We start from the raw sequence: 15,035 nt of genomic DNA, 5'->3' as shown, positions 1-15,035 counted from the left end.
TCTTGCCAGACTTATGCTCAGTTAGCCTGGTTGCTCAGACGTTGGGGGAGTCCCAGTTTCAAAACGTAGCCTCAAGAAAGCTCTACTGGCTGACACAAGATGTACGACGAATCGTATCCGCATCCGCACATTGGTCTTTCAACTCATTTTTTCCACTCCCGCTGAGTGTGACGGAATGCGATTTCGCAGTAAAGAGAAGAAGTTCGAAATCACTATGCAATGTACCTTGTAGATCGCGGACGAGTTGCTTAAAGGACAGATTCTTTGCTGAACAGAGCAAGGGGGACTGCATTCCTCTTACAGGTCAGTCGTACCACAGAAAGCAGATGGTCGGGTATTACGGAAAGAAACAAGAACATGTGCCCCCGCCAAGATCCGATCTTTTCAAAGCGTGTTTGTGGTCAACGGTGGGAAACGAGTCGTTGATCACGTTTTACAGAAGGCAACAGCAACAATCGTAGCAACAATTGACATCTCTCTTTCTCAACAGCTAGTTCGTGTGGTCCTGAAAACACTGGGATACGATTGCAAAAAATCGTAGTTCACGTACGGTTATCTTCCAACGAAATCGCAACGACCGCGTTGCTGGAACTCAGCCATCCGCATGACATCCACGGACGTCGGTTTGTTTTTCGCAGTCGATGAGACTTTCTTCAGACGAAACGGTCGGAACGTTTATGGGTATTCGCGGAGAGCGAGCCCTCTGTATGAACGATTGAACTCGTACAGAATGAAGATATCATCGCATGCTCCATCTGCGCTGGATTCGTTTGGCAGCATCAGTTTCGCTCGTAGGGAAGGCTCAAACAACAGCACCCACTTTGTCTAATCATTGAAGGATTTTCCTTGATGTCGGCGTCGTCCTTGTATTGGACATGGTGGTACTTCAACATTCCCTTTGCGTTTGAGCTTTAGCGAAATCTATCGGGATAGAGCTGATTTTCATTCCTCCACACTTTTCGAGGTTCAACAGTATCTAACGAGGGTTTAGTATCGTAAAACGTAAAGATCGCTCCATTGAGCAAATCGCTGAAGCTTGCAGCACACGGTGACACAAGCGCACACTTCCACTTTCTTCCAGAAGTTCTTGTCGCTCCGGTAAGAACTTGTCTTAGGTCATATACAAGTGCGTTCACTTTGAAGAAATAAAAAGCCCAAGAGCTTACCTGGGGTACACACTTCAGAACCTCGAGATGGAGAGGCGCCAGCGGAACGCGTCGGTGATAGAAAGGCACGGTGAGCTGACAGGCCAGCAAACCACTCAGACGGCAAGAGTTCCAGGACGCCTTGCCCAAGTAAGTGCTACCTGCAGCAGAGCCTGTGTAGAGTTCGTGAATCGAGACCTCAGCGCTGCTATCGATATAAGGACACGTACGGCGCTGAAGACGAGGCCCGAGAAGCTGACGCAATCGAAATTAGTGGGGCAGCATCTCAGGCTCGAAGTGTGCAAGGAGAAAATGGAACCATTAGCAGGAGGCCTGTTCTAGATGGCTAGGGGCCGCCTGCGCGTCGGTACTAAATTACTCTACAGTCGTGAGACATTTTCGTTTCAGTGAACTTTGCTGGACACTGCAGAGGAAGCGTTCCCCTCGTTTAGTTTTGTGTCGTATTCGTTTTGGTCCCAGAGCTGTCTGGCCTGCACTGGATCGCGTATTATCGCCGGAGGAGGCACAAAGGATTGATTCCTTGGTAGCGGCAGTCTTTGTGCTGTGAGCCTCTCTTTCGTGGAAGCTTGATCGCTCCGCGCTATGCTAAACAAAAACTCTAAGGCTTTATGGACTCCCCTCCGTGACTACGTTCGCCGGAGAAATGCAGGCTTGTCGGGAACTGTCGGAGCACCTTGGACAGTAAGATCAAACTCTGTTCAACGAGGTTGCGAAAAAGAAAATGATCACAGGTTCTGGCACGCACTGAGGGAGGGGGCTTCAGACCTAGCTACAGCTTTGCGAGCAAGAGCGCCTCAACCCAGCTGGAGCCGTTTCGCCGATGCTACGAGTACAACGGCCTATGGATTCGCTGTATGGACTTGGCGTCAAGGCGCACCCTGGTTGGCTCTTATGGGGGTTTCAGCCACACTCGCCACATTGTTGACTGCGAGTGCGCACTGCGAGCGCCAGGATGCTCCCGATGCAACGGCTGCTTCCCCTGTGCTGGGTATCTCCCTCGAAACGCAGCTGGGGGGAATTAAAACTAATGAACAAAGCGAGGCGCCGTCGACATCGCATGGGATGGATTTGTTTAAGCGTACGCTGATACCCTCGCAAGAGGTTTTCGTTGGCTCTGGAGTGCGCCTGATGCTCGGACTAGTCCGGGTCTACTATGTGGGCCTCTATGTCGATCCAGTTGGCGCAAGGAATGTTCTGCTTTCGGACTACTACGGCAAGGATGCCCAGATGATATGCGCTGATACTGCATTCTGGGATGCATTCCGTTCTTTCCGACACTCGGTCGTCATGCATGTCATACGAAGCGTTGATGCGAAGCACGTTGTCCAAGGTCTTGAGCGCGGATTGACCAAAAGGCTGCGGTACGCCAAAAATAAGCTGCAGATGCCTGATGATCGCGCCAAGCTTGCTCAGCTGAAAAACTACTTGCTTGGCATCAGGCAGATTCCGGAAAACTCGCAGATTCGCTTCGCGATCCTGGATGAAGGTAATACGTTAATGATCGAAATGAACTCCGTACTCGTTGGTTATGTTGAATCGTGTCCAGCGCTATGTTATGCGATTGATGATATTTTCCTCGGCAGTAAGCCTGTGAGTGCAGAAGCAAAGCAGAGCTTCTGTACCGGCATGGAGCGCATAATCAAAGAATAGGTATCCAGCGTGGTTATATCTTGGAAGCCATCAAGAATCATGGATATTGCTACAGATCATTTCATGTCTGGGCCCCACTGCAGCCACCCGTGAGGATGGGAGCGCTGCAGCAGCGTCGCTTCCTCTGTTGCTTTAACAACACGGAGACCCGAGAAGACTCATTTGATGGCATGGTCAAGAATATGCAACCCTCACATGTTTACACACCAATACCCTGTTAAAAATCAGAAGGACGAAAGGGCTCGAGAATGCATCTCGAACAGAGATGCTACGCTTTCGTAAATTCTGCATAAATGGCGCAGCGCCGTTTTAGATGCGGCAGCTCTAGTGCCAGAGCGTGTTGCATCTGTCCACTGTACACTTCGTGCAATATGGACAAGTTCCCGTAGTTGCATGCACACACTGCGCTCGAAACGAGATGCTGCCTCGTGTCGGATCCAGAAAGCGTGCAAACTTAAAGGCATGAGAAGCGTTCTTGAAGCGGTGCCGTGGATCCTTTTTGTTGAGGATTATGTTCGGGGTCGACGATGAAGACACGCAATCGTCCAAGTCGGTCAGATACATAGCGATATGTAGGCCAGGCACTGCAGTTGCTCCGGGTCGCACAGAGAGGATCCCATTTGCGGCCAGGCGTTTCGCGACGCTAGCCGCTGCTGCCTCTTCCATTTGTAGCCTGTATGGATTTATGTGGGAAAATCGATTCCTTTGGAGTATTGCGTCCGAGAGGATCAACGGAAGCTCGCGCTTGCTCCGCGATGACAGGTCAACAAATCACCAGTTACGATGCGGGACGTCCTTGTGGAACGAGGCCCAAGGGCAGAGTTGGTGCAAATTCAGGTGCTGAAGCATGCGATTTCCCAATTAGTCGTTTGAAAAGGAATAATGAAAGCGAAAACCCCCACTAGAATCTGCAAATTCTCCCACCTGCCTAAGCGTAGCGCATGATTGATTACCGACCGCAGGGCATAGCGCGTTGCGGGATCCACAGGAACCGCGTTGCCGCCAAGCGTCTTCGAAATCAGCTTGCAATAGGATTCAAATATCGATGCTATGCATTGTTCACAGCCGCTTACTCGTAAACAAGGCAGTGGTATCGGTCAAAAGCTTGTCGCTAGCATCAGTGTATGGGATTCCACTCTCTTGCGCGCAAATCGAAAAGGCCATCGGCTGGGATCGAGTTTCACGTGAAGTTACTATTCCCTCGGAACTGATTGCTTGTGTGTTCACAGACTCTGAGCGAGAGGATCTCGTGAATATGCACTCTCGCAATAGACTTCTTTCAGGCGAAATAACTAGTTCGGATTATCAACCAAAGTTCGCCCGCATGCGGCATCAGCAGAGTCTACCCGACAATGAACCGCTCGTAAAGGCCAAACGTTCGAAGCGCTCTCTTTCACGCTCCATTCAGTTTTTGTTTTACAAAAGGTTTACATTGATCATGGATCGCTTATTGTGGGATCCATGTTGGCTTTCGGGAAAGCGTCCACCATGATGCGCCTTACCTTCAAGTTCCATTACCCATAATTCCTCTCGCATGTACTGGTCGTTTCGTTGTTCTATCGTGCGCCGAGCATGCCGTGAGCACCCGCCTTAGCGGCTATAGCGCAGGTGCGGATGCAACATAGAAACAGAACTGCTTTGCCATACCGTTAAGGGCATCGGCTCGAGGCGTGGTCCACTCGAAACGGAATCGGGATTCATTACCATTCTGGAAGCCCGCAAGCTGTACAGAGAGACCTACTGCCTGCGGCAGTGCAAAGTGATACACATGGAGACCGCCGCGACTAGGGCGAAGTCCAGACACAGGATACCCGCTCCTAGTCCTAGAATAAACTGCGTTGTGGACGAGCCACTCAAGTCGCGCCACATCACCTAGCATTGGGAGGAGCTTGAAACACAAGCCCAGAAGACTCGTCCTTCTCGCGTGATCCTCCGCCTGGAAGGTAAACTTTCGAAAATACGGAAAGCTTTCCCCCTCTCAACGCTTACAGTAGATGGGGAACGAATTCGGTATCTAGTTGGTAGTTAGTGAGTAGTTTTTGTTAATGATGGACCTGACGGCGCTACACACGCACATGTGCGTTGCGGTAAGATATGCTCTTTTACTGCGCACTACTGTGCTGCGTTCCACAGCACGCTTCATTGTACTAACCTTTCGTGCCCGGCACTGCAAGAATAGTGTTGGCAGCACAAGTAAAGTCTCTGAATAGTGCAGACAAAAAGATGCGCTTCTGGTAAACGTATTATACCTGTTACAATCATAAAGCCCGGGTGCTTCGTGGACCGGTCGCACTGCTCAAGCGGCAGAGCCGTCGCTCGGTAAACGCACTCTGTTTCGTATCTGAGGGCATATCCCTCAGATGCTCCGTCTAGCACGTCAAGAACCTACGCTGCAAAATTAAGGATCCCGCGAACATAGATATTGTGTGATCCTTCAAAGCTCCGTTCGCAGGCTCCGTGATGCTGCACCTCGTCTCGACGACTAAGTTTCTTTGAAGCTGCTAAATCCCTCGCCAGCGTTCTACTGGTTACTGCCAAGTCATTTTGGATTCTGAATCGTAAGATTGAGGACTCTCACAGTAACTTCATGTGCTGTTTGAGTGCCACTTTAATATGGAGGGGTTTGGGCCAAGTGCGGCAGCGTAACCCTGCACGGTCGAACCTCACAATAATGCAGGCTCGTGCTTGTTCATGTTAAACCATACTAACTGAGCAGCCGAGCAGAACGCTTAAACTAGCTCTGTCCGCACGTATACGCTCGGGAGTCCCAGGAAAACGTTTCCCACGCGGTGAACCCCGATGCCTATCCGTTGATGTGGCACTCGCGAATATTTCTCCAACAGCCCCAAATCCTTGTCAGAATGAAATGGAACAGTGAACTGCTCGCTTTCATCTTGCCATTCGATCCTTTTTCTGGAACTTTTGACATTGACCAACTCGGCGTTCGAAGTGCTACAGAAAGTGCTTACAGATATACATCTAATTCTGGAGTTCTCGGTAGTTTATTCGGAGTGTCACCTTCGACGCCTTTCCGCTTTCTTCCCTAGTTCACCGGTATCAAGATGGAACGCAACGCCCGCGAATACCGTTCGTAAAGCAACCTATATTATTGTCCATTCACACGTCGATGCCCTGCTCTTCTCTCTCTCCTACGTGTATCAGGCTGAATGCAAGCAGCCAGCAGACGTTCGATTTTTCTGTCCCAGTGCAACTCGAGAACGCAGCGCGCTGCGCCACTGGATCGATTACGAGAAACAACCTCGACGTCACCGCATAGCGACTCCATCACAAGCTTCTTCTGCGAGAACACAGAATTTCTCATACCAGTTAATCTTCGATTCCACCCGCGAGACAGATCCCCGTCTCTTTGCGGCCACCGACGAGACGGCATTCTACAGCGGCATGGTATGCTTTACGGGACGTGCCCCTGGAAGATCCCGTCTCTTCTGCCAGGATGGGATATGGCCCTGGACTCGGACTCGAGTCATCGCAGCGATCGCCTCTGATAAAGAGTGCGTCACTCCATTGCTCGAAGGGAGCGCAGACGGCTCGAAATATCTCCACTTGCTCTGCAGACTGCTTTTGACTTCTGGTGCTTGTTTCACCGTGAACTACGAAGCGCTCCACAAATCCTCCACCGAACGGAACAGCGTACTCCTACGTGTGTGCGTACGGTGTGTTTGCGGTGAGGATCGTCCAGAAGAAGCTCGTGATATTCGGGAACGGCGCCGGGCGCGTTGTAACGGAGAAAGACATCGCATGGAACCCTGTTTACATGTCAAGGACACGTGACGAACGATGGAAGAAGCCTTCACGCGCTACAGGACGATCCTCGAAAGAGGGGTGGGGTGAGCGCACAGGGTCATGCGACCCCTGCCGAGCGCCATCGCTGCACAGGGCACATCGTGGCAGTATGAGAAGAAGATGCTCATGGCTAGGGGTGCGGAGATGGCAACTACCGCCTGCGCATGAAATGCACGGGAAAACAACTGGAGGCTGCGAAATGAGGACGCTCACGCTGCCGTCGTCACCCTTTGCCAGTGAATAGCGGAGCTTGAGGAAACGAGATGCTGGTGTTTTCAATGGAAGAGATAAGAGGTACGAAAAGGAAGCAGTTGCTGAGGAGGCTCCGAAAAGTCCGTTGTTGATCACAACTGGAAGAGACCAAGAGAGTTTGATTACATGCCAGAATAAGGTAAGTGGACCCATTCCATTTTATTCTAATAATGGTTTGGTCGAAACGCTTGCTGGTGACCAATATGCCTGCCTGACGAACTTCTGTCCAGGAAGCGCACTGCTGTCAACCTTAGTGGCAATTATTCTCAGGAAAGCGAATTCTGAATTGCGATTACCAGCAGGCCTTTTTGCATTTGTATGAATTTCTCGTGGGTATTTAATATTAGAATGATGCCTTAAGATTTAAGAACGGTTGCAGAAGGACAGTGCGCAGTCACTTCTCTGTACTGAATGTGACTGTCTTATTTGTAGAATTCCGTTACGCAACCGTCAGCAGGTGGCTGGACTGCCCTGCTCGTTTTCTCTATTTTGTGCATAATATACTCAAACCAGTACTAATTAAACTCTATTTACACGAATTCCTCGTTGTCTATTCATTGCGCTCCATACTTTCGTTGATAAATACCACCAAACAAGCAACAGAATTTAAAAAGTTCGTACGTATAACAAAAATAGTGAAGAGTGGAACTGGTAGGACAAAGAAACTGACGAGCTCCCATGGGAGACCGTTGCGCGTTGAACAACGCTTTATTGGTTCCATCCTGGAACTTGAACGCTTGCCACAGGACGCACGGGTGCTCACCTCTTTGGATGAGAAATTATTCAGTGGAAATAGTAGACGTTCAAATGGACCTTCAAACACGGACGGAACACTGTTTGTGTAGAGGAGGAAAGCGAGAATGTCGATAACGCCAGCCCTTGCTACGATTTACTCGCGCGGTCCCCTATAAAGTGTCAAACGGATGGGATCGATCGACATCTCATCCTTCATCGAAGTTCTCCTTGTGGCTTCTCCTTGCCACATTCTCCTTTCCTGGTATTAGACGACATCGCTTTCCATCACACAAATCTGTCAAGGACTGCTCAGCTGAGAGTGGCGTTGAGCTGATCATCATGCCACCGTGTCCTCCTGGGTAAAGTCGAATCGAATGCGACTTTCCCGTTGTTCAGCGTCAATTTTACGCCTCCGGACCAATAGAAGTATAGTTCGTACAGGTGACGCCGCTCATGACAAGTATTTTCTGCTGTTTCCAGTCCTTACCAGTTTCGTTGCCTATCCGCTCGTATGCAGTAGAGAGCAGAAAGTCGCTCTTCGGTCCATGGGCATTCTCGCGACGGAGAAGGTGAATAAAATGTATTCAAGGCACAGCAATCGCACACATAGAAAACTTAAGCTTCAGTGTCTCCTTCCGATCAATGCGTTTGAATGCCCAAGAAAAGAAAGGGGAAGAAAGAACTCGACCGAGAAGAGCATGATTCTTTCGAAAAGAGGATGGAGAGGGACGCAAACGCAAAAATCTACGAGCTGTAAAAAAGGTTCTGATTCATTTGCCGGGATCTCCCTAGAAAACCATATAAACCAAAGAATCTTACGAAATGTGAGATGCAAGACTCCATTAAGCATCGCATTGCTTCTACTCTGTGAAGGCTTGCACAGCCTCTCTTACCTTGACGCACATCGTGCAACAACTTTTCGTAGGATTCCCGGACGCTGGGATGCCAGCTCTCCAGTGTGCTTCAGAAATTATCGATTAAACTTTCGAGCGACAACAGAACTGGTGCTCTGGACACGATGTGCAACACGCCCCGCTGTTACGATCAGAAATACGCACATTCCGTTCCCGGAATACATTGCTACGTCACGGTGTCTGGGATCAAGAGAATCTACAGCACGGTTGCCAATAATTGTCAATCCAATCTCCAATGCATAAACGGATCAAAGCGGAGCGCACCAGGAGACGCACCTTCTGAGCGACGAACGCTGAACTTACTTTACCAGAGAGATAATGACTCACAGAAAGGATTCTTGTGGCATTGGCAAGGGGCAAATGACGAGCTGGCGGCGGCTTCGGCAGAGATCTCGAACAGAGAGGATGAGTCGCTTTGGAGAGTCCAAGCATATTAAGCTGCTCTGGGCCTCGGACCGATTGTCTCGTATCCAAAGGCTAGTTGAGACCTGATAGCAGCTTGTCTTGCATCTTGGGCTGGAACGCTTTCCTAATCACAGCCCTCCAGCGCGCAAGACAGCAGACTTGCGCCCTGTCGGCGAGCGCCCTATCCCTCTCAAACTTCTATTCGATTTGCTCCCGATTTTCTTAGACCAAGGGCCTTTATGTCACGGTAGACGCTTGTCCTCTGTAGCCTATGGCCCGCCCGGTGAGCCTCGGCTAATCTCTGCCAGCGAGGATGAAGCAATCGTAAGAATGCTCAAACAGCATTTGCGGAGTTATTTAAGGCGTTCTCTTTTACAATGAGGCAATGGAATGTCGCACACAGGAGGCGGAGACCGGCGGGATATCAATCGGCACGTGCCTTTTGAAACTTAGGCCTGAATCATGCAGCGAGACAGGTACTCAAGCTTTCAAGGTGGACGAAGAGGAAGATTTTTCTGTGAGTGTGGATCCTTGTTCAATAAACAACGTCACGTGCACGAACCTCATAACAAACAGGACGGAGCCAAAGATCAGAACGGAAAGAAGGTGAAGCTGCCCAGCTTTTACAGAGCTTGGTATGATCGACAGCAGGGCGTGTTGAATGCGGAAATAAATCCGAAGAAGTGGATCGACTGTGTCATGACCTCATTCTCAAATATCTAGGCGCCGTATGGAAGCGAGGAACATGCTTTGTACAGTTTCATGCACGATGTGCATGACCGTCAAAATGGATCATGCGGACGATCCTTAGCAGGCGTTCATGATATATCGTTGAATTTACGAGAGTCTCGGATAGACGGAGGGAAGAAGCATGCGTTTGCAACTTGTTGAAAAAAAGTCGTAAAAGAGAACAAGCTACGGATCGTGTCGTTCGGTGGTAGCCCTTGGCGCTGGACGTGCTTCAGCGTGCAAACGCCGAGCTCCCGTCCTTTCGACGAGAGCGTGCAACCAGTGCAAGAATCGATGCTGTAGCATCCTTATCGATGCATTCAGTGCGATATGTGCGTATTAATAATACAAATGCACATAGAACAAGTAGAGCAGATACTGCAACAGAGCCGCATGCACTCTATGCAGTACAGAAGGCTGGCCGATCTTCAGATAACAGGGCACTCGAATTTAGGAGGCTCGCTATGGTGTGATTCCACCGGCAACTATGCGCTCAAGCATTTTCATCATCCAGACATAAATGCCTTAATTAACATACAGAAATGTCTCATGCTTCCGAAGAGTTCAGCGGCTCTATTTTAAGCTAAATTTCGAGCGGATCGTTTCTTATTCAGCGATGGAATCGTGCAGAATAGCGTAATACTTCTGACGAAAGGAAGTCACTGGCCGAAAGATACTGGATCTGGTGCCCTCAAAGAACGAGGCACTGCCACGGTATAGTCGGCAACCCAGCGAGGCAGAAGCGCGACAAATGTGCACGAGGAACAATGTTATTGCCGACCAGGGGAGAATACTGTTAATCGTCTACTCGATAGTACTAAATAGAGAGCGGCTGCTCCAAAGTGGCTGCCACTTGTTTTTGGAAATCGTCTATTAGAATAATGGTATAGACGGCAGTCCGAGCGCTTGCTATTGAGAAATGGAGGAAACGAGCCGAGTCTCAGCAGGCGCTGAGCTCGTGCACACCGTGGAGATTGGAGCAGCAGGCCGACAAGGTGCCTGGAGACGACCGCTTTTTGAGGAACTCGCAAGCGTGCACGAGCGATCAGCACTTTACGGCCAGTACTTCGCCAAAAGCGGGGTGAAGGAGCTGGATGTGGCCCTCGGCGGTGGCCTGCGTCCTGGCCAGTACATAGAGCTGCGGGGCCGAAGCGGGACTGGCAAGAGCCTGCTCTGCAACTCTGTTCTCTCGCGAAATATTCACACTTTCCGAATCGTATACTTGGATAGTGAAAATAATCATCAGTGCGTGGATCTGGTTCAAACGAGGTTGCCACAAATCTCATCAAGTTCGTATTATCAGCTTTTCCCCGTTTTTTGTATAGAGGACGTGCTAGACGTACTGCGCCAGACGGAGGCTGAAGAGGAGCGTCGACTTTGTCACTTTACAATGCATGAGCACAGCGGCACTAGTTTGCAACCCCTGCTGCTGATCTTTGACGCTGTCAGTGGTTTCGTTGCCGCCGCAACAGGCACTGATCCCGACCCGCTGATTGAGACTGGGCTACGGCTGCGCTCCCTGGCTTGCATCTACAATGCAATTGTTCTCGTCTCGAATAGTATGCCAATAATGCCATGGATTTCTCGATGTGCACCAATGCCACCGTGCGGCATTATTATTGAAACTGGGCCAGCACTTAGGGTGAATACCGGCAACGAACCAATTGTAGTGGGTAGCCTGCGCGGGCCTCAGCCAACTTGCGGTGCACAACGCAGGGAAGTCTCTCTACATATGTTGGAACACAATGGAAAGGATCAAGACAGCTAACTCGTGCGCACGCACCACGCCCACGTCGAAATAAAATCGAGCAGCTCAATAGACCTTACTTGGCCTACTTTTTTCTGTTTTTGTCTCTTCCAGTTGTGATCAACAACGGACTTTTCGGAGCCTCCTCAGCAACTGCTTCCTTTTCGTACCTCTTATCTCTTCCATTGAAAACACCAGCATCTCGTTTCCTCAAGCTCCGCTATTCACTGGCAAAGGGTGACGACGGCAGCGTGAGCGTCCTCATTTCGCAGCCTCCAGTTGTTTTCCCGTGCATTTCATGCGCAGGCGGTAGTTGCCATCTCCGCACCCCTAGCCATGAGCATCTTCTTCTCATACTGCCACGATGTGCCCTGTGCAGCGATGGCGCTCGGCAGGGGTCGCATGACCCTGTGCGCTCACCCAACCCCTCTTTCGAGGATCGTCCTGTAGCGCGTGAAGGCTTCTTCCATCGTTCGTCACGTGTCCTTGACATGTAAACAGGGTTCCATGCGATGTCTTTCTCCGTTACAACGCGCCCGGCGCCGTTCCCGAATATCACGAGCTTCTTCTGGACGATCCTCACCGCAAACACACCGTACGCACACACGTAGGAGTACGCTGTTCCGTTCGGTGGAGGATTTGTGGAGCGCTTCGTAGTTCACGGTGAAACAAGCACCAGAAGTCAAAAGCAGTCTGCAGAGCAAGTGGAGATATTTCGAGCCGTCTGCGCTCCCTTCGAGCAATGGAGTGACGCACTCTTTATCAGAGGCGATCGCTGCGATGACTCGAGTCCGAGTCCAGGGCCATATCCCATCCTGGCAGAAGAGACGGGATCTTCCAGGGGCACGTCCCGTAAAGCATACCATGCCGCTGTAGAATGCCGTCTCGTCGGTGGCCGCAAAGAGACGGGGATCTGTCTCGCGGGTGGAATCGAAGATTAACTGGTATGAGAAATTCTGTGTTCTCGCAGAAGAAGCGTGTGATGGAGTCGCTATGCGGTGACGTCGAGGTTGTTTCTCGTAATCGATCCAGTGGCGCAGCGCGCTGCGTTCTCGAGTTGCACTGGGACAGATAAATCGAACGTCTGCTGGCTGCTTGCATTCAGCCTGATACACGTAGGAGAGAGAGAAGAGCAGGGCATCGACGTGTGAATGGACAATAATATAGGTTGCTTTACGAACGGTATTCGCGGGCGTTGCGTTCCATCTTGATACCGGTGAACTAGGGAAGAAAGCGGAAAGGCGTCGAAGGTGACACTCCGAATATACTACCGAGAACTCCAGAATTAGATGTATATCTGTAAGCACTTTCTGTAGCACTTCGAACGCCGAGTTGGTCAATGTCAAAAGTTCCAGAAAAAGGATCGAATGGCAAGATGAAAGCGAGCAGTTCACTGTTCCATTTTAATTTGACTTGAGTGTACAGAATGACTGTTGCTTGATCAGGAGGCTAGCATGGTTATATTCGCAATGGTCAGAGAATACATCAATGTTACTGCGCGTAACTCGTCTCGCCTGCGATACTGCCGAAGTTCTCACGAAGTTTCTGAACGATTGGGGATTTCTGGATAGCATCTCGCACGTCGTCTGCAGCAGCAATTTCTTGGAGGAGCGGTATGAGCGCTTCGAGTGTGTTATCGGATTCATCGTTAAACCACGAGACAACAGGAATCGCATTCTCAGCGTTTTTCAAGTAGGCACTCGGCGAATTATCAACAATCACTATTTTTCGAATATCTCGACCAAGATAGTGCAAATTTTTCACAAAACAGAGGGCGTCAACGTCGAATTCGCAGGAGTCTCGAAACAAGCGGTACGATATTACGTCCCGGCCTACAGACTGATTCAGCAGATCACAAACCGCATCCGCATACTTCGCTAGGGACGCAGTAAACACCACGATTTCGAAATAGTCTGCCATTTCTCGCAGAAACCGATCACAGCCGGGACGTTTCTTCACGTAGAGTGTTCGAAGAATGCCGTTAACCTCAATTTGAAGTACATAGTCAGGCCTGTCAATTTTGTCGAAGCCAGAGTGAACAAGGGTCTCGTCGAGATCTAAAACCAGAGTCTTCAAGCCCCTGTGGATATCTTTCTGAGGAGGTAAAAGCGGAGTTCCCGTGCTGGGATTAGAGTCTCTCTTATGTGGTTCCTCGAGCAATTGTGTGGAGCGCAGGGAGGTCGCTTGCTTGGATTGATCATCGTCTCTATCAGGCCATAGACTACTTGCGGGGAAAAATTCTGCTGGATATGAGTCTGATCCGGGGCAATGACGACTTCGGCACAAATCGTCTTCCCGGCTGCCACATTGCACCTCAGAAGTTGGAGCAGTCTCGGCCACGGGAGCGTCGAGATTCTTAATAGTGCCCGAGCGCGCCTGCTGCTCACTGTCACTTCCGCGAACATTCCCTGGATCCGTTATTTTCTGTTTCAGGGAAATTTGCGGGTTTCCCAAACTCTCTGTTGAGGTTTGTGGGACTGTTTTTCGGAGATTCTCGGCGCCTTTGGTTTCCATGCCTCGATTGTTTCTGTCGTATTCAAAGCAGGTTCCAGCGCATGCGCTCTTAGAATTCGAATCTCGGTTTCTTACGGAAGGGGCTCCCAAACGAAGAAATGAGCGCATGCGTGACATAAAACTCCAGCTCTGGCTGTGTTGGTTGCCACCCGATGCATATTTTCCTGCGTTCACTGCTCGTGTACCTCGAGCCGCTCGTGCGCCTTGCTGTGCGAGTCGTTCCGTAGAGCTCGCAAGGAGTTTCTTCTCAGTTTTCTGTCCCTTGGAGCACATATTTGAGTATAGACTGTGCGTGAACAATAGTATACCTGTTTGTGTGTCAAATCACGTAGGAAAACGCTCCCTCAGCCTTCACTGCCAGCGTTTTCCGTCAGGAAAGCCAATCTTGGAAAGCAGATGCCCAGCTAAAAAGGCACCTTCACTAAGAGCACACAACACAAGGGGCGCAGCCGCCCGAGGCGGTAGCAATGCTGGTTGCGCCTGGAGTGTTCTAGCTGCCTTCTGAACGTTCAAAGGTGTCAAAGCCTCTTGAACGAAGCACCAGCGGGTGCCTCCCTGAGTGTCGTCCTAATTCCGTCTAATTCTTTCCCTGAATCATTATGCTGGTCCCCTGTTCGTTGTTCCACGCGCCAGGAACACACAAGGGAAGCACGACGCAGTGCTATGTCAGATAAGCGCTTAACGGAGACGTAAACCACCAGTTGCCACACCCGCGCGCCACGCAACTCGAGGCCCCCAGAATCTCCGCCTTGCAGCCAGTGGTGGCAGGGAACGCGCGCCGCTTAGGAAAATATCTCGAGGTTCCTCTACTCTTGTATTGCAACCGAACTAGGATATGGAGCGGTAGCTCCAGTGCGAGTTTTCTCTTTTTCCGGTGACTTTGACCGCGAATTTTCTTGATGATGAGATGAAAGAGCAGATTCGATAGGAGACGCATGAGATGGTCAGAAAAGCACACTGCAGTTTGGAAAGAGGGGGCGCAGTTGTCCCTGGAAGAGTACACGCTCTGGCTGTACGATCGCGCCCTGTCCCCGTGGAAGCGCTAAACAAGCTCCGTATCAGAAAAGGGCCAAATTGCTTGACGGAGAGGTTTGGCGGTGGCGAGCAACGCGCGTCAGG

At 50.4% G+C, this 15,035-nt stretch overlaps 3 protein-coding genes across 3 annotated transcripts, besides 2 other annotated features; 2 read left to right on the top strand and 1 right to left on the bottom strand.

Annotated features, from left to right (window-relative positions):
- Window positions 1-1,748: 1,748 nt before the first annotated feature.
- On the top strand, window positions 1,749-2,816 carry CYME_CME052C (hypothetical protein; the record flags this gene model as incomplete). The annotated part of the gene is made up of 1 exon (XM_005535510.1): window positions 1,749-2,816. One exon carries the CDS (start codon window positions 1,749-1,751, stop codon window positions 2,814-2,816), a length of 1,068 nt encoding a protein of 355 aa, XP_005535567.1.
- A 2,396-nt stretch (window positions 2,817-5,212) lies between these two features.
- Window positions 5,213-5,653: a sequence feature (possible transcribed region).
- A 4,921-nt stretch (window positions 5,654-10,574) lies between these two features.
- On the top strand, window positions 10,575-11,423 carry CYME_CME051C (hypothetical protein; the record flags this gene model as incomplete). The annotated part of the gene is made up of 1 exon (XM_005535509.1): window positions 10,575-11,423. The coding sequence occupies one exon, from the start codon at window positions 10,575-10,577 to the stop codon at window positions 11,421-11,423; it is 849 nt and encodes a 282-aa protein (XP_005535566.1).
- A 1,470-nt stretch (window positions 11,424-12,893) lies between these two features.
- Window positions 12,894-14,189, bottom strand: CYME_CME050C (similar to nuclear LIM interactor-interacting factor; the record flags this gene model as incomplete). Its single annotated transcript, XM_005535508.1, has 1 exon — window positions 12,894-14,189. One exon carries the CDS (start codon window positions 14,187-14,189, stop codon window positions 12,894-12,896), a length of 1,296 nt encoding a protein of 431 aa, XP_005535565.1.
- A 534-nt stretch (window positions 14,190-14,723) lies between these two features.
- Window positions 14,724-15,035: part of a sequence feature (possible transcribed region) that runs on past the window's edge.

Source organism: Cyanidioschyzon merolae, chromosome 5, assembly GCF_000091205.1.
Source record: "Cyanidioschyzon merolae strain 10D DNA, chromosome 5, complete genome".
Taxonomy (NCBI): Eukaryota; Rhodophyta; class Bangiophyceae; order Cyanidiales; family Cyanidiaceae; genus Cyanidioschyzon; species Cyanidioschyzon merolae.
Note: the sequence above shows the minus strand (reverse complement) of the source record. Positions and strands in the feature narration are given on the sequence as shown.